This window comes from Melospiza melodia, chromosome 1 (genome assembly GCF_035770615.1).
Source record: "Melospiza melodia melodia isolate bMelMel2 chromosome 1, bMelMel2.pri, whole genome shotgun sequence".
NCBI lineage: Eukaryota > Metazoa > Chordata > Aves > Passeriformes > Passerellidae > Melospiza > Melospiza melodia.
The window spans coordinates 154,060,685-154,082,699 of NC_086194.1; the positions used below are offsets into that span (position 1 = coordinate 154,060,685).

General features: G+C 39.0%; 1 protein-coding gene across 1 annotated transcript in view; it reads right to left on the reverse strand.

Annotated features, from left to right (window-relative positions):
• Nucleotides 1–2,414: 2,414 nt before the first annotated feature.
• Nucleotides 2,415–22,015, reverse strand: part of NECAB1 (N-terminal EF-hand calcium binding protein 1) — a 53,396-nt gene continuing 33,795 nt past the window's right edge. The window contains exons 6-12 of the mRNA XM_063151794.1: nt 17,646–17,774; nt 16,310–16,445; nt 13,971–14,047; nt 10,148–10,201; nt 8,611–8,723; nt 5,549–5,640; nt 2,415–2,657 (exon numbers count right to left, since the gene is read on the reverse strand). Coding sequence (XP_063007864.1) covers nt 2,629–2,657; nt 5,549–5,640; nt 8,611–8,723; nt 10,148–10,201; nt 13,971–14,047; nt 16,310–16,445; nt 17,646–17,774 — 630 coding nt within the window. The 3' untranslated portion in view covers nt 2,415–2,628. The remainder of the gene's footprint in view (nt 2,658–5,548; nt 5,641–8,610; nt 8,724–10,147; nt 10,202–13,970; nt 14,048–16,309; nt 16,446–17,645; nt 17,775–22,015) is intronic.

A 22,015-nucleotide genomic window follows, 5' to 3' on the forward strand; every position in this document is an offset into this window, starting at 1 on the left:
TCCTTTGTTGGTAGGTCAGTAGTGACAAAAAAAACCCATGCTATACAGTAGCTTATCATCTTGGCATACTAAAAACAGCAGCCAGTTGTTCAGAAGTATGTGTAGATTTACTTTGATTAAGACAACAAACCCTTAAACTTACACTGATGTCATTTGTGAGGATAATTTCAGTGCCCTTTTACAGATTGACAGATCTGTAGGATCTGGATCATGTCAATAAAGGAAAGCCTTGGACTTTGGTGTTAAAAGCATTCACTTTCACTGAGTTACTGTGAGAGACATAAGGGTGAAATTTTTCTGTAATACGGGCACATAAATTCAGATGTGCGTGTAACAGATGTGTGGATGTCTCTGACATCCACATTTGTGTGGAGAACCAAGACCTCATGAACTTTATTGGCAAAGGGCTTGATTCAGTTGCTTAAAGGTAGGCATCTGGTGTCATCTGAGAGTCACCTGGAATTCCAGCCCACATGCTGCATGGGCCTGCCATGAATGACAGACAAACTACAGCTAACACGCGTTATCCTCAGCTGGGAGCTGGAGACCAGCTGGGCTCCTCTACTGTAACTCACGTGCACTACATTTGCCTTTGTTCAGACAAATAACTCACCTCAGAACTCTGCTGATAAAATAGGAACCTATTGAGCTTAGACCTTGTGATTTCTGGAACACAGGACCTTACTGCAATGAAGACTTTGTAGTTGGAGTTCCCCCTTTTCAATCACATATGATAACTTTTTGCTGAGAAGAAATAAAACTAAACAAGATGGTATTTTATTGAACATGGCATTTAAGTTTCTTTTTGGGTACTGTTTGTAAGCTTAGACTGCTAAATGGATGGAGAGAATGGTCATGTAGCATGTAGAGTTTGTCAGCCTGCTGTGGAGGTGTGAGGTTACAGTGGTTGCTTGCCCATTCTTAGGCAGGAGGGCACACCTCAGATGCAGGAGACATGACTTGCTAGGGAATCAAGTATTGCTACTTCCAGGTCTTACAGCATCACAGAATATCCTCAGCTAGAAGGGACTCAACAGGATCATTGAGTCCAGCTCCTGGCCCTTAGACTCAGTACACTTAGACTCAAACCATGTGCCTGTGAGCATTGTCCAAATGCTGCTTGAACTCTGTCAGGCTTGGTGCTGTGACCACTGCCCTGGTCCAGTGTTCCTCCACCCTCTGGGTAAAGGACCTTTGCTTATTGCCGAACCTCAGTTTCCCCTCAAACAACTTGATGCCATTTCCTTGGGTCCTGTCACAGGTCACCAGAGAGAAGGGATCAGTGCCTGCTTCTCTTCTCCTCATGAGGGAGTTGCAGACTGCAGTGAGGTCTCCCCTCAGTCTCCTCCAGGCTGAACCAAGTGACCTCAGCCGCTCCTTGTTATGGCTATGCCTGTAAGCCCTTCATGATCCTCATGGCCCTCCTTTGGCCACTTTTAAATAGCTTTACATGGCCCTCCTTTGGATATTCTTAAATAGCTTTATATCTCTTTTATATTTTGTGCCCAAAACTGCCCCCAGCACTTGAGGTGAGGCTGCCCCAGCTCAGAGCAGAGCAGGACAATCCCCTCCCTTGCCCTGCTGGCAATGCTGTGCCTGATGCCCCCCAGGACAGGGTTGTTCCTCCTGGCTGCCAGGGCACTGCTGGCTCACATTCGATCAACCAGGACCCCAGACCCCTGGATGTGAGGGCAGTCTGGCTCCACCCCTGTCACCCACTGATGACTAGGTTGATTGAGCTGACCCAGCTGGCCCAGGGAGTGTCCACTTCCCCCTCAATGCTCCATGTGCATCCCTACCAAAGCTGCACCCTGGTTGAAGAGGGTGATCTTCCCCACGGAGATGGTGCTGTTCATCGGTCAAGGGTATACAGCAGCCCTGCCCCCTGCTAGAACCAGCCTCTAAACAAGCTCAAGGTTTATGGTTATTTATATTGTAACTGCAGTTTCTCTAATGATTTTGCAGTGACCTGCCAGAGATCCAAAGAAAATATTTCCTGAGTGGTGAGAACATAGAGGTTGTGCAGTGTTCAGTGTGGGGATCTACAGTGATGAGAGATAGGCAGATATGTTTCCTCTTGGGAGGGTAAGGGCTAAGAGTCTGTAAGAGGAGATATTGTTGCCTTGTTTTGTCATGAGCAGAAAATATGCTGGGGGAAGTTCTGCATTAGCACTAAGAGTTTTCCCTATGTTTATTCTTTTCATTAATGACTTACAGCTTCTCTGCAGACATGTATGAACATGTGTGTTCCGGTTCATACTTCTTTCTTTTGTAAAAGGAGAACACAGCAGCATTAAGTAATGGCTGTTTATTAATGCAGTAATAAAACTTTTCACAAATATTTAGTCATACATTCAAGACACACTTTTCTGTGACAGTTTGGACTGTCACAGAAATAAATAGTTTATCATAGTTGTCTTATTTCAGTTTTTAGAAAGCATCATTTCACTGAACTAGTCACAAGAAGAAAAGGTAATAAATGCAGTTTTCCAGATTTTAGAATGGATAAAGTGGAACAGATTCCATCCATAATAACAAATGTTATCATAATTTCACTTGTACACTGCAATATGAATGTTAGTGTAATGAAAGGCAATACAACATTAACATTACTTGGAACCACAACTTCTAGTTGTTATTGAGGACACACCACGATGCTGAAAGAGAACAGAGTTTATTTATTTTTTAGCATAAATTGCATTTCTTTTTTGACCTCTGGTAAAAATTCTAAACAAAATACCCATAATATATATCATTAAATGCTCGTTTATATATGCAGCTAATACTGGTGAGAAAAAATACTCAGGATACTGGGAGAGCTGAGTCTAAGTGGTGGGAGGGCTTTATCACAATAATTATATCCCTTTTTGATAACATCCAAAGAAACATTTATGTGTCGTAGGTGCAGCTGCATAGAATTAAGCGCCCTGAGAGCAAATCAAATAAATCCTCAGTCCTGTGCTGCTGTGTGTGTCAGTTTTTAACCCAAGCTCTGTGTTCCCTGGGTGGTTGTGTTAGCTTTAATGACTTGCTTTCCTAGTGACATTATTCACATCTGGTGGGTTTTTTATACAAGTCTAGGAATTAATAACTTTTTGTCCCCAAAAGTAGGAGAATTGATGGGCTTGCAAAATGTCATTCCCATAAAAAGTTCTGTAATCACCAGATTATAGGCAGTGCTGGGGTGAAACCAATTTGTATTTCTTCCCCACAATCTCTAGCCTTTGGCCTTTTGAAATGGAACTTTATGCAGAGAGGAACCACAAGATTTATGGAGAGAGATGGGAAGGAAGGAAAGGAATGGGGACTGTATGTTAGATGCCAAGTGCCCTTAGAAAAGGAGTGTACTAGGCTACGTAGGTGTCACACTACACAAATTCATTAACAGAACTTATTTCTTATATATGTATCCATAAATGCTTCCATTAATGGTACTTTAATGAAAATTATTATTCATGAAGAAACATGATGAGAAAATACTCAAGAGTCCTACCTGAATTCAGGCTATGAGCCTAGTAGTCTTTGAAACATCAGTGGATGTTTCAACCCCTCAAAATGCCAATTTAACAATTTATTTCATGGGTTATAGTGTTATAAGTGTTCAGTGGTTTCCCTTTATCTTGTTTTCTTCACCCAAAGGTTCTCTAGAGTCCTTAAGTCCAGATCTTGTGTAAAAATGAGACATTCACTGAATGTGAACTGAATGATTCATGCCACCCTGGTAGATTGGGTGAAAAACTGGGTGAGTTAACAGGTGTATGAGTGATTATAATAGCTTGTGGTTCCTCTTAACTGATGGTAAATTAATTTTCTTTGGGATAATACTGGATCAAACAGTCTTGAAAACTTGTCTTCCTGAATCATTCTTGGCCACTAAGTGCATCCTTACTAATTTTAGTTAATTGGTAAAGACTTACAGGTTGTAAACTTTGAATGAATCAGATTCAGGTTACAGTTTGCAATTGATTCAGTTCTTACCTACCCAGATGTGTAAAAGAAGTTTGGAAGTTTCTCAGCTAGGGTAATTTTTTTTTACAATAGAGCCTATCTGTGTTCTAACTGCAGACAGATTTAGGGTTTTTTCCTTCTGATTTTATAGCGATATCACTTTATGTGATAAAATATGTCTAAAATTCTTTTGTAAAGTGTACTGGTGGGATTGCAGCCATCATTTTTTACTTCAAGATCATTTTCTGTCTTTCAAACACAAATACAATTTGTATAGATAAATTGCAGGAAGCTCTTTCCATGAAACAGAGTTCAAATCATTGCACAGATTTCTAAATTACAGGTAATGTATAATATTGTACGAAGAAGTGTGAATGCATTAATTCCCATTGCCCCTGCCCCAGCAAGGAGTGCACAGTGAGAAATGCTGTTTCTATGGTAACTGTCTGCCAGGACAGAGTGCTGCAGACTGAAATCCTTCTTAGCAGGCAGAGTAAATGCTGTAATGAGTACTTGGAATCCAATTTCAGACACTTCCATATTTAGGCACTTAAAAATTATGTTTACATTTTATTTTATGTAAATTGCACTGTACTCATATGTAAACTACCCTGGAACACTGCTGGATCATGTGCAGTCTCTTGGACAGAAAGAATTTTGGAAAAAGGCTCCATTGTTTCCAAATCAAGTTTCTCTTAAATCCAGCAACATCCCAGTAGATACAAGATTTTACAGAGATGCTTGGTTCATTAACTAAAATCTCTGAATTCTGCAGGAGTCCCTGGCATATAATTTTGTGTCCACATCAGGCTCATGAGATCTGAAGATGTCTTGGCTGGTTTATTTTAAGAACAAACCCTAGGTACAAGACTACATTTATTTTTGTACTAAGTGGGGTTTTATTATTTTAAATTTAGTCGGTACTCAGACACATAGGAAATTAGGGCTTCAGTGTAATAGATTGTGTTCCCTAAAATAAAAAAAAAAAAAATTAATGTCCTCTCTCTGTAAATATGAGACTGATGCTTTCTTTGCTTCATCCTGCACCTGCACTGTATCTTTTAACTCTTATTTCTAGGAGAAAGATGTTACATGCTCAATGGTTTGTATGAAGAATAAAAATTTGGAATCTTTACCAGCCTGTTTTTTATTTTTTTAACATAGCAGGAAGTGTGTACAACAAGTTGGTTAGTGAATATCAATTACTGGTAAATAAGGCTCCCTTCAGTCAATGTAAGTAGGAATAAATTGAAGTCCTAATCAGAAAGCATTTTTTTCCTTGAAAATCTTAAATGGCGTCTATTTTACCAATAGTATTCACAAATAGTATTTTTTATTCTAAATATTTTCTTAAATAGTGTATGTCAGTGTTACTTCACACTATGTAAAATAAAGCACTGTGGGTCTTCTCCTTGCTGATGCATTTTATGTTTATGTGGTTAAAATAGAAATATTTGGAGTCCTTTTCTCCTCTATACTTTACCAAAGAAGATCTGAATAAGGGTGATATTATGCAGTGGTCTTGCAGATGCAACACACTAATAGAACCATTCACATATTAAAAAAAAAAAAAAAGAAGAAGTGAAAAGTTGATATTTACCAGGGACTAGCATTGGTGTGATGAGCTCTGGAGTTTCCAAGAAATCCACATTACTTCTCTGGAATGTCTTGCTGTAATTCATTTGAAGGTGGCTAAATAATTGTAAAAAATAAAAATGTGACATGTTTTTTAAAGGGGCTCAATTTTTTAAATGAGCATAAGAAATTTCACAATTAATGCTGTACAGAGATTCTGTGCTTAAAAACTTACAGTGATAGTGGGAGAGGAGATCAGATAAGCTATGAAGGGCCTGCAGATATATGAAACCCAGGTTTTCTACTGTGCAGCTCGCTGTCAGTCTGATGCTCATCTCCTGGCTGTGACCCAGTACAGTGTTGACACGTGTTACCAGTGTTCCTGAGTCTTTGTGATAGGAAACCCAGTAAAACTGGGGTTTTGCTTGACAGGAAAGCAACAAAGCTGCAAGAGACTTCTCCATCTCCTGAAGAACAGGCTCTCTCTACAGATTTAGGATCACAGGGTTGGTGTATTTGAGTGCTGTAACTTAATATAGGTAAGGACAATCCTTTTGTCATCTGCCTGCCGGAGGCTAGAATTCAGCTGGTAGGATGTTTAATAATTTCTGTTTTGGGCCCAAAAGAGACACTCTGGGAGTCTGTTGGATGGGTTCCTGTGATGTGGATTAGGAAGTTTTGGGAGAGTTTCCCATAACTACTGATGTGTGCTGCAGGCTGGCACATCATCTGTTTCAATAATTGTGTCTTTTTGTTTTTCTTCCTTATGAAACTGGTGCTATTGCTGTCTTCCTGGTTTTCTGTCTCTGATGAACTACCATCCACCTGATGCTATATCCTTATGTACTCACTTTCAGACTCTTTCTGCTATAAATAATCACCGTTGTCTTTCTGGGATTTTTATTTATGTTTCAGTATATTCAAGTCTTTAGCAACCAAACTATTTTTCTGAAATATTAATTGTGATGTATTTAGCAAAAGATCAGTTAGCAGTATTTAAAGTAATTTGTACTCGGTCTTTCCACAAAATTGATTTCTAACCTTCAAATTTTATGTATTACCAAAAAAAAAAAAAAAAAAGAAAGCCACCAAAGTCCTGACACTAAGAATTTCATAATAGAACTAATTTATTGAAACAAAACAAAATTATTGAAAATATACATTTTATTCCTAACTGCTTATCAGTAGGAACAAATGCAGTGATTTTTAAAAAAACCCCACAGAAAATCAAACCCAATACCAACCCAATTAATAAACTTAACAAATGATTGATCATAGTGATCACATACTTCAAATTATCTGAGCTTTTAAAAATAAAACCCTTTGTATATTTATTTTTATTATGTAATATTTTTATGAAAATAATTTTTCATATTGCTCCAATAGTGTTATTTATCTAAAAAAATGCTAAACAGAAAATTAATCAAACAGCTGCTCAGGGAAGATAATCTAATGAGTAGAAGTTATCCTTTTGTATGAGAGATGCATCCAAGTGTCATAGAATTTAAGTGCTTTGAAAGCAAATGGAGTAAATGAAATAATGCATACATTATGGAGTAAAAAGCCATATAGGCTGACATCTGCTGCAGATACACTTTTAAAATAATATTTTGCCTACTAGTTACTTGTTCTTAAGTTATTCAAGTAACAGTTTCTCAGGAGTGAAAAATGACCCACAGGATATCTGTTGATCTTCTACACAGAATCATCCTGCTTATTGTCCTGAGCATAAAAGCTTTATAGTGTGTAGGGTATTTATTCACTTGGGTCATCAAACTGATGTTTAGATAAATAGCAGAGAAAATATATATATAGATTTTTCCATGTGCCCAAGTGTGAGGTTGCTGACCTCACTAATGATGTACTTGAAAACTGGTCTCAGCTTTTGCTTCATATTGTAGTCAGCAGTGTTTTGTGATTTATTGTTTTTTTCCTGCTGCATGTGGAAGTGCACGGTAAAATGGCCAAAATATCAAAAGCTGTTGGAAAAAACAAGTCCCTGTCAATTAGAGCTACAGCAAAACCCATCCATTAGGTGGCATTACAGACTTAACAAATGCCTGTACACTTGGGAAAGAAAGGAACTTTCTGCCACCATTTGCTGACTTGCATTCTGAAGTCATGTCACCTGTCTTCCCCAACCAACCTGCAGTCACTACAGTGCTTTGCTGGATGTTCATTTCTGGGAGGAGGCTGGGAGAACTTCTTATTGGGCTTTTTTCCCATCTCTTGGCCAACTAGAGAATTTTATTTTCCTCATCAGTCTGCCTTTACAAGTGAACCACTGCAGAAAGATCACTCTTCCAGCCTAATTTTTCTGGTCTATGTGAACACTACTGATAAAATCCTAATTCTGATAATCTCATAGCAACAAGACACATAAATTAGGGGTGTGATAGGCAGTATTTGAAGCCCTTGACTAGATGGGAAGATTCTGTGTTGTGTACACATTACCAAAATATCTTTTTCATAATGGTCTGTGGTATGTATGATAGTAGATCTCTCTAGTATGTTAAATTCAAAAATTAAGTACACTGGTAAGCCACTAAAATTTATCTTAACCCAGCTCTAATGTTTTATTAATTCTAAAAGGAGCAAGGCAGAAACACAGTTTCATTGAAAAGTTTGCTTTTTAATTTTTTCCAATTATTTATTATGAATTAAAATTTAACAATGACAGCCTAAAGGGAAGATTCTGAAAACTTCCAAGCAAATAACTGGTGAACAATTGATAAGTTGCTCCTTCTCCAGGTAAGCATAAGTGAAGGATGGCAAATGAGTTTTCCAATAAAGAATGTCAGCCTAGAAGCTTCCAGAAGTCATGAATTGGTGACCTGCAGAACTAACAAGCCTGAAAAGACTGTTTAGCATCTTTGGGATGTACAGTCATTTTGTGACAGTACCTAAAATCTGCACATTCTCACATCTCTTTCTAGTTCTAGGTGTCTTTAGGAAGCTTTGTCTTACACACACACATAACCCACCAAGAAAGGTATCATAGGCTCTCTCTTAATGAATAATCCGAGTTACTAAAGAAAAAAGACTACATTTCTTCCTTCAGCCCAAGGACAATAACCCTGTACTTACTGCAAGCAGCCACCTTGAGCAGAAGCAGATTCCAGGTACTGCTTCAGGGCAAGATGGAATTCTTCCACTTTTTCTTCTTTCACAGACATTTGGTGCTGAATAATCATTATCTGCTGATACAAAACCATGACAATATTGCTGCCACAGCTTCCTCTGAATTCCTTGTACTTTAAACATAGAAAAGTCTATCATGAAACAATAAAACCCCAATCATAGAAGAAAACCCACAAAAGTTCCCTTGAAGTTTGCAGTCCCTGTTTTAGTGATCTGGAGTGGAGAAGTAGAAAAGCTTAAGCTTGGCTTTTGTGTCTGGGCATGAGTGTCCCCTTCAGCCTGTTGTCCTAACTCTGTGCTTTGCCCTCTTCTGAGTCTTTTCAGAAGAGGGCAAAGCACAGGCTGGACTTTGAGATGCTCAGTAATAAAGTCAGTGTGTTTCCTTGGATGAATCTGTATGCCTGCAGTGAGTTTTGGGGTAAGAGAATATCCCCACAACCTGCACTGGATGCATTGTTGCTTTTGTAAAGGTGCTTTCACAGTTTTTACCTTTCAGAGCCTTGCCCCTCACCTGACTGAGAGGCCTAAGATAGCCCACATTAAGTGATGAAGAGAGAGGGGGTCTTCCCTCCATAACCCGGCAGGAAAATGAACAGTCTTTATAAACAGGACTATGGAAACAGTCAGCAGTGCAGAAGACCTATCTATTCTGAATTAAAATAATCATCATTTAGCTCTTTCAAGTTGTTTATTTACTGATTAACCTATTGAAGCTTGTCAACTTTACTAATGGAACATTTAAAGCAACACTATGTGCTTCTTAATCACTACATGCAGGTTTTTGACTTGTTTCTGCCTTGATAATGAATACTGTTAAATCATGGATTATAAGCAGTTTGTGTAGCAATACTGCATAATCTCATTTTTAAAAAAATCTAATGCAACTCCTGTGATTAAATAATTTTTTCATGTATATTTGATTTGCATTTTCTTAGGTTCAAGTGAATGAATGTTAGGTTTATGAATTTAGGAATGCTAGTATATCAATCTTGGGACATAAGCTTGTTTAACAGTAAGTTTATTTCTGGTCACAATTTTGGTTTTGTAGATTGTAATGAGCACAAGATACTCTTCCATTTTACCTCATAAGATTTCCTATGGCAGTTTTGGGAGGGAGGGAGGCTGTACAACAATGGTTAAAGCATGCATCCAGCATTTGGAGCAGAGAAGCTACCACCCCATAAACACTGCTGCTAAATTTGATAAATCTTATTAATTTTTCTCCTTATGTGTGTTAAGGTTTTGGCTCACTCTGTCCTTTAAAAACAATGTAAAAAGTTAATATAAAAATTTTAGTCACGTATTCTAAATTTTGTTGTTGCCTTTTGCACAGTGTATTCTGCTAACTAAAATGGATTCTTATCACTGGAAAAAGTGAAGATAAAGATTTTTAAAATTATTTTTAACAAAAGAGACCTGGTGTGGTCTCAATGCCTGGTGCTTAAAATAAAATGTCAAAATCATTATCTTGAACAGTACTTACAGATCTTGCATTTTCTTCCAAAACTTCCTCTTCAAATGGCTCAAGCTTGAGGTCCTTTGAGGCAATTGAAAAGAAAATAGAAATTGTAAGAAGAGTCAATAATATAGATGTATTCTGTTCTTACATTTTTTACAAACTATTCCAATAACTAGATTCTGTTCTACGCCAAGAAGTTAAATCCCTTCTTTATTAGTTCTAAGTCAAACACAAGTTTTACATGATCTTGTGTGCCTCAGTGGTTAATTCCAGCCCAAGCTGTCTTGTAAAGTTTTATATATAGTGCTTAGCAGGTGATTTTTCATTTGAACAAATCTGCTTGTTTCCAAATGTATGTTGGACTTAATTGAGAAAAGACAGACATCCTCTCAAATTGTCTCATGGACTGTGAGGATGAGCAAGAATGGCAATTTGAAATGAACTATCAGCTACTGTTGTGCAATCATAAAACTCTACACAGAAGAAGCTTCCCTGCAGGGACTCTGTGGTTGCAAGGAGCTGTTTTCTAGCATTGGAAGAGATGTGCATGATGGTCCGAGTCAGGTCTCTGAACCTGTGCTCAGCCCTTGCTGTAAGAACGGGCTGGGCAGCAGCAGAGATGTGTCTGTGAGTGCACCTGGTGCCCAAACTGGATGTGCACTTCAGCAATCAGTGATTCACACAAACACCAACCTGTAATACACACAAAATCGTTCTTTACTTGCCAGGCACATGCAGTACCTCCTAACCCAGTGCCATTATGATATTCTGAAAAATACCCATGTGCCTGAGAAAAGAAAGCAGATTGATTTGCAGCAAGCAGCTGGAGCAAAACACGCTCTGTTAGTGGCGCTTCACGTCTCACTGAACACAGTTCTTGTGCAACAAAGAGAAAAATCTCCTTCCACTCCCAGCGTGGGTGAGGATTGATTAACCTCAGGTAGCAGCTGTTCTGCCAGCACAGATGCTGTACTCGCTGAAAGCCAGCAAGAGACGCGCAGGTAGAATCCAAATGAGCAGAGCACCTCCACCAGCAGCAGGTGGCAGAGCAAGGCTGGAGTGAAGTGTTCAGAAGCTGCTGTGAAGTTAAGTCACGAAATGTGTGTGGGAAGGGAAAGACAGCCGGCTTTATTGTCAGTGCAGACACGTTGGATAAAAAAACAAAATGAGGGAAAAAATGTGTATTCCTGAAGTGAAAGTTCACTTTCACTGCCTTTTTTTTTTGTCAGGAAACATATGGAAAAAGAGAGGAAAGGAATGACTCCAGGAGGTACTGCAAAGTTTCTCTAAATGTAGCAAGAAAATAATTGTTTTCTTTGCCAGTATATGTAAATAAAGCCTGGAAATAAAAATGGATGCAGCTCAGAGGCTTTAAAATGCCTTTTCAATCCTACCTCACCTCAGCTGAGAAGTAGTGGCTTCTGAAACTGCCTTTTAGAATGATTGATCCTTTCTTATCTTTTTCAGGGCAAAGTCAAAAAGAGGGGTTTTAGTCTGATAGGCAGCTGATATTTAATGCCTCTCCCAATCAGACATGGCTGTAAGATACAAATTCAAGTAGAAGCAAAGTTAGACAAAGGTGAATATAGAGAGGTTGTCTACTGGAAAAATTAGACTTATGTAATTGCTGTGTTTTATTAATCAGGTTTTATATTGACAAGGAGGTAATTATGGGAGGTTTATGCCCTGCCACTGCTTCCCTTTGACACCAAGCTCCTTTTCAGACTCAGGTTCTCTGTCATTTGTCTGTAGGAAATGTGATCATTTTATAACACCCTTGTTATAAGTTTATTTACCACAAAATGTTTGGCTGCTTTCTGTAACATTTGAACTGCTTTATTGCTGAATGCCACGTTTATTTATTTTTAAAGTAACATTCTTTTAAATGTTTGGTTTTTTTTGGCATCAGTCCATGTCAGGTGGCAATTGTGACAGGGCAGTGAGCTGCTGTTTCCAAAGCCGAGTGGGGAGTAAAGCCAGACTTACCTTTCATGGTGGACTTTGACATTTCAAAATCCAATTTATATCTATTCAGAAAAAGATCAAGTTGCCACTAAAATGTCATTAATGTGGCAGCTGCTGTGTAATTGCCTTTCCCATGCAGAAATGGCCTCCGGGAGGAAGTGTTTGGGCAGAGGCTCACGGGTATCCCTGGCCAGAGCAGGGAATGCTGACTGCACTGAGCGCACCACGAGGAGCTGCAGAGCACAGCAAGAGCAGAGGGAGAGGCTGGCAGAAGTCATGGACAGCGCCACAAGGAATGGCCGCATTTCACAGCTGGTTAAGGAGAAGCGATGCGAGAGACTGTCACACTGCAGGGACAACCAAAGGGAATACTGGGCTCCTTTTGGAGCAAGGCCAGCAGTGCTGGGGGTGGCCACATGCAGCTGATCAGTAATTAGGCTGAGATAACAGAAACACCAAACTGGGACCAAAGGGGAAAGGTAATTAGGGGCATTTTATTAATTTGGGAGGGAGGAATGGCAGAGAAAGGTCAGTGTGCTTCTCTTGCTGAGGCCTGTGCCAAGTCACCACCATTTATTGGGTTTTTTTGTTAAAACCCTTACTCGACTATTTTCTGTGTGTAACTTGCTACTGAACTCAAGCTGCACTGGTGGTTGAGTAACAGGAGATGTTTTTCTGCCTTGACCCAAGGTCTGAGCCAGTGCCTGGGTAAGGGGCATGGGTCCAGCCACAAATACTAGATGACAATATTCACAGGGGAATATCCCAGTCAGCTAGAAAGAAAGAACAGGATCATGCTGTTTATGTCCCTGTGAGTTGAGTGCTGCCTGTGTGGGCTGGTGAAGAGACCCATGCCAATGTCTTTGGAGTGCAGGCAGTGTCACTGCTGGTGAGCACTGACCTGTGGGGAGGAACAGCACCAGCTGCACTGGGACTGGAGCTACTCCTGGCTCTGAGAGCACAACTCAAAACCTCACCTCTAGTGGACAAGGAGGAAGAAACACCCTGGGTCCCAAAATCCACCGAATTCAGCCACTCCCCTAGGGCGTATCTGAAATTGTCTGTCTGTCCTTCAATAGGGAAATTTAATGCAGAGAAAAACTCAGGAATTTAAAACCTTACTTTTTCGTCTGCTGTTCTTTCTTAAAAAAAAAAAAAAAAAAGAAAAAAAGAAATCATCACACACAGATTTTAAGACAGCCTTTGAACACCAGAGTAACAATTAGCAATCAAGTCAGAATAATAATGAAGAATAGATATTTTCTGTACTGACAGATGTGGCTCAGGATTTTACAAGCACAGGGAAGCCCTGGCATTGTTGATCAGACAGGTGATGTGTCAGAGTCCTGGAAGGCTCTGCTTTGGTGTGGGAACCACATCTGGTTTCTGGGCTCTGGGGGCAGCTGCAGCCAGCTCCCAAAAAGATTTGCATCAGACTTTGGTTGAACTGTACTGACAAGGAAAGCAGTTTAATCTTTATAAATGAAGATTCTCTGATGGGAAAGGAGGAAACAAAACTTTCTATCAAGCTTTCATGAAAAAGTTTAGAGAGGAAGAGGAAAATATCAGACCCTAAAAGAGGAAGATTGTAACATGCTCCCCCAAACAAACACTACTGAATACATTCACATTCTCCAGTCATAGAATAATACAATTTTTCACATCTTTATGAAAAGTACAATCTGTGGTGATGGGAGGGGGAAAGGGAAGCATTGAAAAACAATGTCATGAATAGGAAAGATGAAGGTGGAAGAAAAATGTAGGCATTTAATGAGTGTTAGCTCTCTTAGGTAATGTTGTGACTGGGGCATTGAAAACATTTGTGGTTTAAGGACTAATTTACTGAAAGTGAAAGAAGAAAAAGGTGACAAATCACACACACCTTCTTTTCCAGTCTATCAATTAGCCTCTGGAGTCTGTTTATCTGGATCACCCATTGGCTGTCTTCCTCAATCCAACCTTTGAAAAAGAGAAAAGATAAACATTAATAAAATGTTGCTAAGTTGCTGGTAGATAGTGTATTCCTGTCTTTAAAAAAAAAATTACCCTGCAAATTTTTTGTCTTTTCAAAGATTGTGCTGCAACTAGTTCAATGTTCATTTAGGTGGAACTAAAGGAAAACATGATTTGACTCAATGGATTATTTTCTTTCTTTTTAAGATTAAATAGAAATCCAAGACAGAATGAAAACTACATAATAGTCAGTGCTTTTGAAATAATGCTGGTAACAGAAGAAAGTTCTCCATCTCCACTGCAGGTATATTCCTGTCTGTGTAGTGACCTGATCATAGAATCATAGAATGGTTTGTGTTGGAAGGGACTACAAAGATCATCAAATTTCAACTCCCGTGCCACAGGCAGGGAGCCTTCCACTAGATCAGATTGCTCAGGGCCCCATCCAACCCAATCTGATGTCATGCAGCAAGGCTAGATCTAGACAATGCTGTTCTAGACAGGCACAAGCATCTGGGCCATGAAGGTGGTGAAGGGTCTTGAGGGGAAGCACAAAAGGAGCAGCTGAGGTCGCCTGGCTCGTTCAGTTTGGAGGAGACTGAGGTGAGACCTCATCACAGTCTGCAACTTCCTTGTGAGGGGAAGAGGAGAGACAGGTACCCATCTCTTCTCTCTGGTGAGAGTGACATGTGACAGGGAATGCCATCCAGCTGTGAGAGTGACAAGTGACAGAGAATGCCATCCAGCTGTGTCAGGGGAGAATTAAGCTGGATATCAGGAAAAGGTTCTTCAGGCAGAGGGTGGCTGGGCACTGGATCAGGCTCCACAGGGAGGTGGTCACAACATCAAGAGTTCAAGAAGCATTTGGACAATGCTCTCAGGCACATGGATTCTTGGGGATGACACTACATAGGGCAAGAGTTGGACTTTGATGATCCTTATGAGTCCCTTCCCATTCAGGATATTCTGTGATTCTGTGAGTCCCTCTAATGTCTCTGGAAAGTTTTGCTTTGCTAAAGTATCCTGAAAATTGCCTGCCAAATGAAAACGACAACACTCAAGGAAACAAGTATTTGCATTAATAAGGAAGTTTCTGACATCACCCATCATGTAAATGTGTAAATGAGCGGTTGTTTTAAGGAGAGAGGAAGGTTATTTGTCAGAAATGGAAGATTTTTCAAAAAATGTTCTTGTTATCCACATTCATCAACCTTTTCATTTCCCAGCTGAGAGTTCTTGATATATTGACCAAAGAAAGAAATCCTAATGCTGAGAACATACCACAGCTGTGGTCTGTAGAGGAGGCAGGGTGTGGCTTTACCTGAGCAGGTACATAGGCTGAAGGAATGTTGGCCTGAGCCTTGGGTGCATGGACACACCGCAGTGTTACTGTGGGCAGCTGGCAGTAAGCAGGAAAGTGCCAAGACAAACACAAACCTTGTGTAGGAAAGTAGACAGCTGTCAGCTATTAGTAGAGCTGTGGAGGAAAATATTAGCTCTTTAAGATTACACAAATACAGTAAGTGGATTTGGTAGAGTTGCATTTGTTTGGGCTCCTTCTGAGTCAGGAGTGCAGCTACAAGGCTCTGTGACCTTCCCTGTTAGGAACACCAACTCACAAGAGGCCAAATATCATCCTGCATCACTGCTCTCAAAGAACAGCATCATTTGGGAGTGGCAGGGAGTGAGTCATGCATGTGAGGGACAGAAAGGTCTTCAGCAGAGGCTTTAAAAGGAAGAGGCCAGCACATGGTCAAGAAGTGACAGACCCACTAGATATTTTGTTGTTTCAGTCATCTTCATGCCTTGATTCTGGGGCATGTAACTAAGCACGAAGATGTCTTCGCTGCAGCTTCATGCTTAATGTCACTGCTTCCAAAGAATTACATTTACCAAAGTACTCCATCATTCTCCAAAGCAGAAATGCTGCTGCAGACGTTTTTTTTTGTCTGCGTTATCTTAAATGAAATATTCTTTTCTTTCTGGTTTTGTGTTTTCCTTTTCTGTTTATTACTTATTCCCCTCAGTTTGAATCAATCCAAAATACACACTTTGGCCCACAATTAAATTTTTATCTTTTATAATTTCAGATCTATGGACGTGCATTAATTTTCCTCAGGTTTCATTTAGTATCTTCTGTATTAAATTGAAATTGTCTTCTGTCAGTAAAGTATCTTAGTTACATATCTAAATTAAATTCTTGAGGGGAAGATTTGTGTGTATTTTTCTGTATATATGTCTATGTGTTTAAAATGTGAGATACCATACCTGTGCTGGAATAAGGGTTATTTGATGACAGGCTGTTGTTCCTCTGAAGCCTTCGAGCTGAGCATTTTCCTGGCCACTGGACTGAGAGCACTTCTGGTTTTCTTGGATCTTTTCTGCACAGAAACACAGGAGACTTCTTAAGAAAAAATAAGGGAGAGCTCTTCTCTCTCTGTTCTCAAAAAGTGTGCTTCTATCTTCCCTTTTGAATTAAATAAAAAGAAATACCTGTTGAGAGGACTGAATTATTTTCTGGATTTTCACTATAACTCATTAGTTTTGATTAGGTCATTAAAGAAGTTAAAAGAAAAAAAAAAAAAAAAGAAGAGTGTTAAGCTGGCATAAACCTAAATCTTTGAGGGAGACAAATTTCAAGGTCAGTATCTGTGCATGCTGTGGTTCTGACCTGACCTAAGTAGTCATTCACAGTTTCTTCATTCACAGGAGTTGTGTAGCATCACTGCAGAGGAACTGGCATGAATTGAGGTGCACAGACACTGTGCATGCTTGGTGCAGCCTCAGACTTTCAAAACCTGGTTGATTCCTACAGTCAAGATGCTGGCACAAAATCAGGTATTACTCCTGTACTTCAGGGGATCTCAAACCCAACAGCAAAACAAACAAGAAAATTACATTTCCAACAGGAAAAAAATTACATTTCCAACAGAAAGGTCTTAAGATCTTCTTTGTCCATAAAATACAACAGTTTGTATTTTGCTTTCCCTATTGTCTTTAACAATAGCATACTAAGGAAAAAATTCCATATAACCAAGTAATTATTCAAAAATATTTTGACCCTTGATTCTACAAACCCTCATTACGGAGATCAATCTAAAACCCCTGGAGGGATGAAGGCTACCCAGGTGATTGAGAGTTTATAGAGCTAGAAGTTAACCAAGAATATGGCCATATATTCTAAGAAGAAGCTGTGACAAGCAAAAGCCTGGCTATTTTCTTCCTTCAACATTTTTCAATTGTGTATCAAAAAAAGATAAATTATAAAGCTGGAAAAAACAAACAAAACAGTCAGTCATCTTAGTAATTTCAGAGCTCTTTGTATTGCAGTGGTTTGATTTCTACATTTGATATTAAACTGTCCAGGGATTTAAAAATAAGTCAGCAGAACCTAGCAGGTACCTAAATTATTGTCCTACAGGCAGCCCCACATCACGCATTCAATTTCAGGAAAACTCCCGTTAGCAGGTTCCTATAGGGAATCAAAAGTGTATCCCTCTTTCTCCTGTTATTCCCTCTGTCAGATTTCCAGGTTTAATGTACAGCAGCTGTGGAGGTTCGCTGTGACCTCGCTCCCGGCCCCCTCCCTGCAGCTGCAGAGGACTTTGCTCGCCTCTCCTGCGCTTTCCGCGGCACACTGCAGGCAGCTCTGCAGGGACTGCAGCTGGGTCAGGGTCTCCTTCAAAAGAAAGCGAGTCACAAACTGCTCCAAACTGGAAGCCTCCTGATAGTCCTAAGGATTAAATGAAAAAAAAAAAAAAAAAACAAAAAACCAAAAAGTCAGGCTTTGCTTGCTAAGTTAGAAATACACGAGGGAAGGTTCAGACTTCATTCAGGAGGGAAGCAAGCGGGTTGGATGTTTCCATGTTTATAAATGTAAACCACACAAACAACCTTTGCTGATGGACAAAATGCCCATTGAATTTCCAGGTGTAGGCACAGCTTCCACTCAAACTGAGAGGCTCAAGTACACAGTGACACAACACAGTTTCTACTCAAAAAGACCCATTTCTTTAAATCCTTAACTCCAGTTGATGGCAGCACCACATTACTTCTGAAATGTGGAAAAGCCAAAGTAAGACTGACAGCTGCAGAACTGAATTTAAAGTTTTCATTCAGATCCATTCTTGTGAAAAGATGTTTCTCAAGCCCACTGGCCTGTCTCAGACATTGATTATGGGAATAGTCTTTGAGCAGAGCACATGGGTAAGATACTTCCCTGAAAAATCCCACCAGCAGTTGGCTGAAGGGCTGTGTGAGAGAGGTTGCCTTCTGAATTTAACACTCTTTGACTGATTTTTGTTCCTTTAATTTGTTTAATTACTTTTGAAACCATAAATCTGTATATTTCACAATTTCAAAAAATGTTTCTAAATGTAATTTAAACTAGAGTTTGGTTATTATAAAAGTTTGCACCTATGCTTAGCAATTTGTAGTGGTTCTTTGAATAATGACATTTCCAATTTATTGTATGTCTAAAAAAACTTTATGCTTTTTTTTTTTTTTTGCAGATCATTTCAGAAATCAATTTTTATGCCCGTTGTCTCCCTGGCCCAATGAATCATATTTCCATGGCTGGGGTCAAACTTGATGTTTCTGGTAAGCCCAAATCTGCAAAAACACCCTGCTCCCTTCCAACCATGCCCATTATGTGATTCTCTGATTTGGCAGTTCTGCAGTAATATGTAGGTAATGCTTTGTGAGGGGGCCACCTTTACAATAATATGAACACCCTCTTTATTTTTTTTCTCATTAATAAATGTAACAGAGAGGATAGAAGAGACCCCTAGAGCCTCTACTTACTGTGTTGAGGTCACATCAGGAACAGAGATATGAAATAGATTTACATCTCTTATGTTCTGAATGAATTTGTTGGCTCCTCACTCAGTTGATCTTGAAAACCTTTGGGCACAATTTCATCTAAAACAGTTTCATAAAATATGAGAAATTTCCTTAGTCACCACATCTGAAGAGAGATGCTGGTCCCCCGCTGCCAAGCTTTAAAGAAGACCTGTCACTTCAATGGTGTGGACTCCTACACTATCTGAGAACCCATTTGAGTATTTTTGGTATTCTTAAGGTATTCCATGTTCTTTCCGATGTGAATTACAGCTGAAATGCCTTTCTGATTTTTAGGCTTCTCTTAGAATTTTTCCATGTATGTGTTTGCAATCAGAACGCAAATTGAAGATGTTTAGAAATTTGAATGTAAAATGAAAGATTGTCAGATAATAGCTTTAAAAGCATTTTGCTCTCAAATGAGAGCAATCTTTCCACAATATCTGTTAGTAAGTTAGTTCTTGTTGGAATACTTCTGCTACAGAAATCTCAGATGTTAAACCACCCATGAATTATCAGAAGTAACTTATGTAGCCAGAAGCATCATAGTCTTCTACATTTACTTATTCTGTCTCCAGACTAATCAGCCGCGGGTCACTTTCCAACAAATAACTTTTCATTGATACAATTTTAAAATAGATGCTCATGAGAGATTGTCAGTCTACCTGAAGGACTCACACCAGTCTATAAATAAGTTTATGGGAACCTTTCTATGATTAATCTTTTTGTGCAATAGGAAAGCTGTTATTTTATTCTTCTTCTAAACTGTCTCCATTGTAATTGATTTAAAACTTCAGTTTTAAACCCGAGAGATCATTTCATTTCCAAAAATTTTGATTTTCTGGTATGTTAGAACAACATGTGTGAATCTGTGCAGCATGGACAGATAACTGAAACCTTTCAGTGGAAATCCAAGGTACACTTTCATTTGTTTTTCAGCTTTTGCCATTGCTCTTGGAAATAAGTGAAGAAATCATCCCGGAACTGACTGTTTCTTGTAAGTTTTTGAATTGTGTTTTAAAATTCTGGGCATTCAGAAAGTAAATGTTGCAAATATGTCAATATTGCTTCCTGGTGAAACTCATAGTAAGTCTGATATAGGCATGCTGAATTACAACCTAAATGTAACATCAGTATTGTTTCATTTTCCAAACAGTTCAGGTGGGCTCTCACAGATATGGGGATCATATAAACATTAGCTGTGTAATACTTGCTGCTGTCTGAGGCTTCTGCTTTCTAACTCCTTGAGAAAAAAAATTACCTAGAAAAGTTTTCCTGCATCTTAAAGTAAGTAAGATTTTTTTTTTTCATTAGAACTACTCCAAGGTTGTGCATTGCACTGGGATTTTGTGGCTGCAGCTCTCTTCATAGAGAGCAGCAGGCACAACTTTCCCATAGGATTTTTCCTAGAGAAGGCAGTGAGAAGCTCAGAGAAGAAGAGAAAACCATTATTATCTCTACTTGCTGCTCCTCTTGTTTTGCACATGTGGAATGTGTTATGGAGATTGTTTACCCAAAGTGATTTGGTTATTGGACACTGCTGAAGGTTGTTTTGATTCCTTGGCCAGTTGGGTCAAAGCTGTGTCCTGGCTGTCTGCAGAGAGTCAGGTTTTTCTTTAATATATTTTTAGTATAATATCTGCAGTATTTTAGTATAGTATTCCTTAGTATAATATCTCTTTAGTATGTAATTTAGTACAGTATTAGTGGAATTTAGTATAGCTTAATAAAGCAATTGTTCAGCCTTCTGATTCATGGAGTCAGAGCACATTATTGCCCGGCTGGGGGGGTTGTCTGTTTCTACTATAGGATTTAGTCTTTTTTTTCTTTATATTCCTGTCCCATAACTTCTATATTTAAGGCTTCCCTATGAAAAAGGTCCTTGTGATCTTCAGATATGTGTGAGAGTTACCTTATCAGATTTACAGAGCTATTTTTGAAGATGGGAAAGGTAGGCAGGATGCTAACATCATCTTTGGCAACCTAGAATTATCAAAGACCCTTTCCTTATGTATATTTTACCCAAATATTAGTGTTTACAACTATTTTATGTGGAATTACTTAACTCTCTTAATGCACGTATTTGAGCAAATAAATACAAATTATTTACTGTTTTCTTTGAAGAATTTATGAGTCAAGAAGTTCTGAGAATTCTGAGCTCACAGCAATGTTGGGCAGCTTCAACTCCTGCCCAGTGAAAAATAGCTACTACCTGTCTTTCTAAAGTTCTTCAAAGATCACAGAAGAAGGTATTCAGGATATATAAATTATCTGAATAATTGTAATTTAAGTCATGGAGGGTAAAAGATTGTCCATTACAATTCAATTTAAACCTCAAGTCCAGCTCTCAGCGCTGAAGAATTAGTAGCTATGCTTTGGAATAATTTCACCACTCTATTTCCTTTGAAAATTACCTTATTTTGTGTTTTACTAGAGGCACACTGGTACAACATTTTTGTATCAATTTATTAAGTTCATCTTAAGGTAAAATCAGCTCAACTGGCATGCCCAGCATTTTTGCTGCCAGTGCATCATGCCATCAATCAGTAATGGGACACCATGGATGGTGTCTGAACATAAATCAGGAAAATGTCCCATTTCTTGAATTTCATTAGCTGTAAGTTACTGTTCATTAGCATACACATTACACTGCACCACAGTCTGGGCAGTCCAGATGAAATAAGTCTGTGTTAACATATTGTTCTGCTTGTTAGTTTTACTGACTGTGAATGAATGAGGGTAATTTTCCACATTTTCCTCATCAAGAGGCAACTGTGACCTTTGCAAGCAGCAAAGATTTGTTTAATGAAACAGAAAATGCACATAATTAGTGATTTCACTGTGGAAAAGGTGACTGTGGTCTTTAAAAGTGTCTACAGACCATCTTGAAGAGTGCAGAAGAGGTTCTCCTTTTACAAAGGCAGAGGAGGCAAGGTTTAGGAATCTCCTAGTGCAGTTCCCATGTCAGGGTTACCAAGGTTCAGCAACTCTTGATCCTCTCAGTCCTTGGTGCCAGCCTCACCCCTCTCCCCTTGACCCTGCTGCTCCATTATCAGAAGAGCAGCTCCTTGCGATGGAGTGGGACATTTCTTACTGATATATTACTTAGCAATTTTCTGTTTCCTATCTAGATGT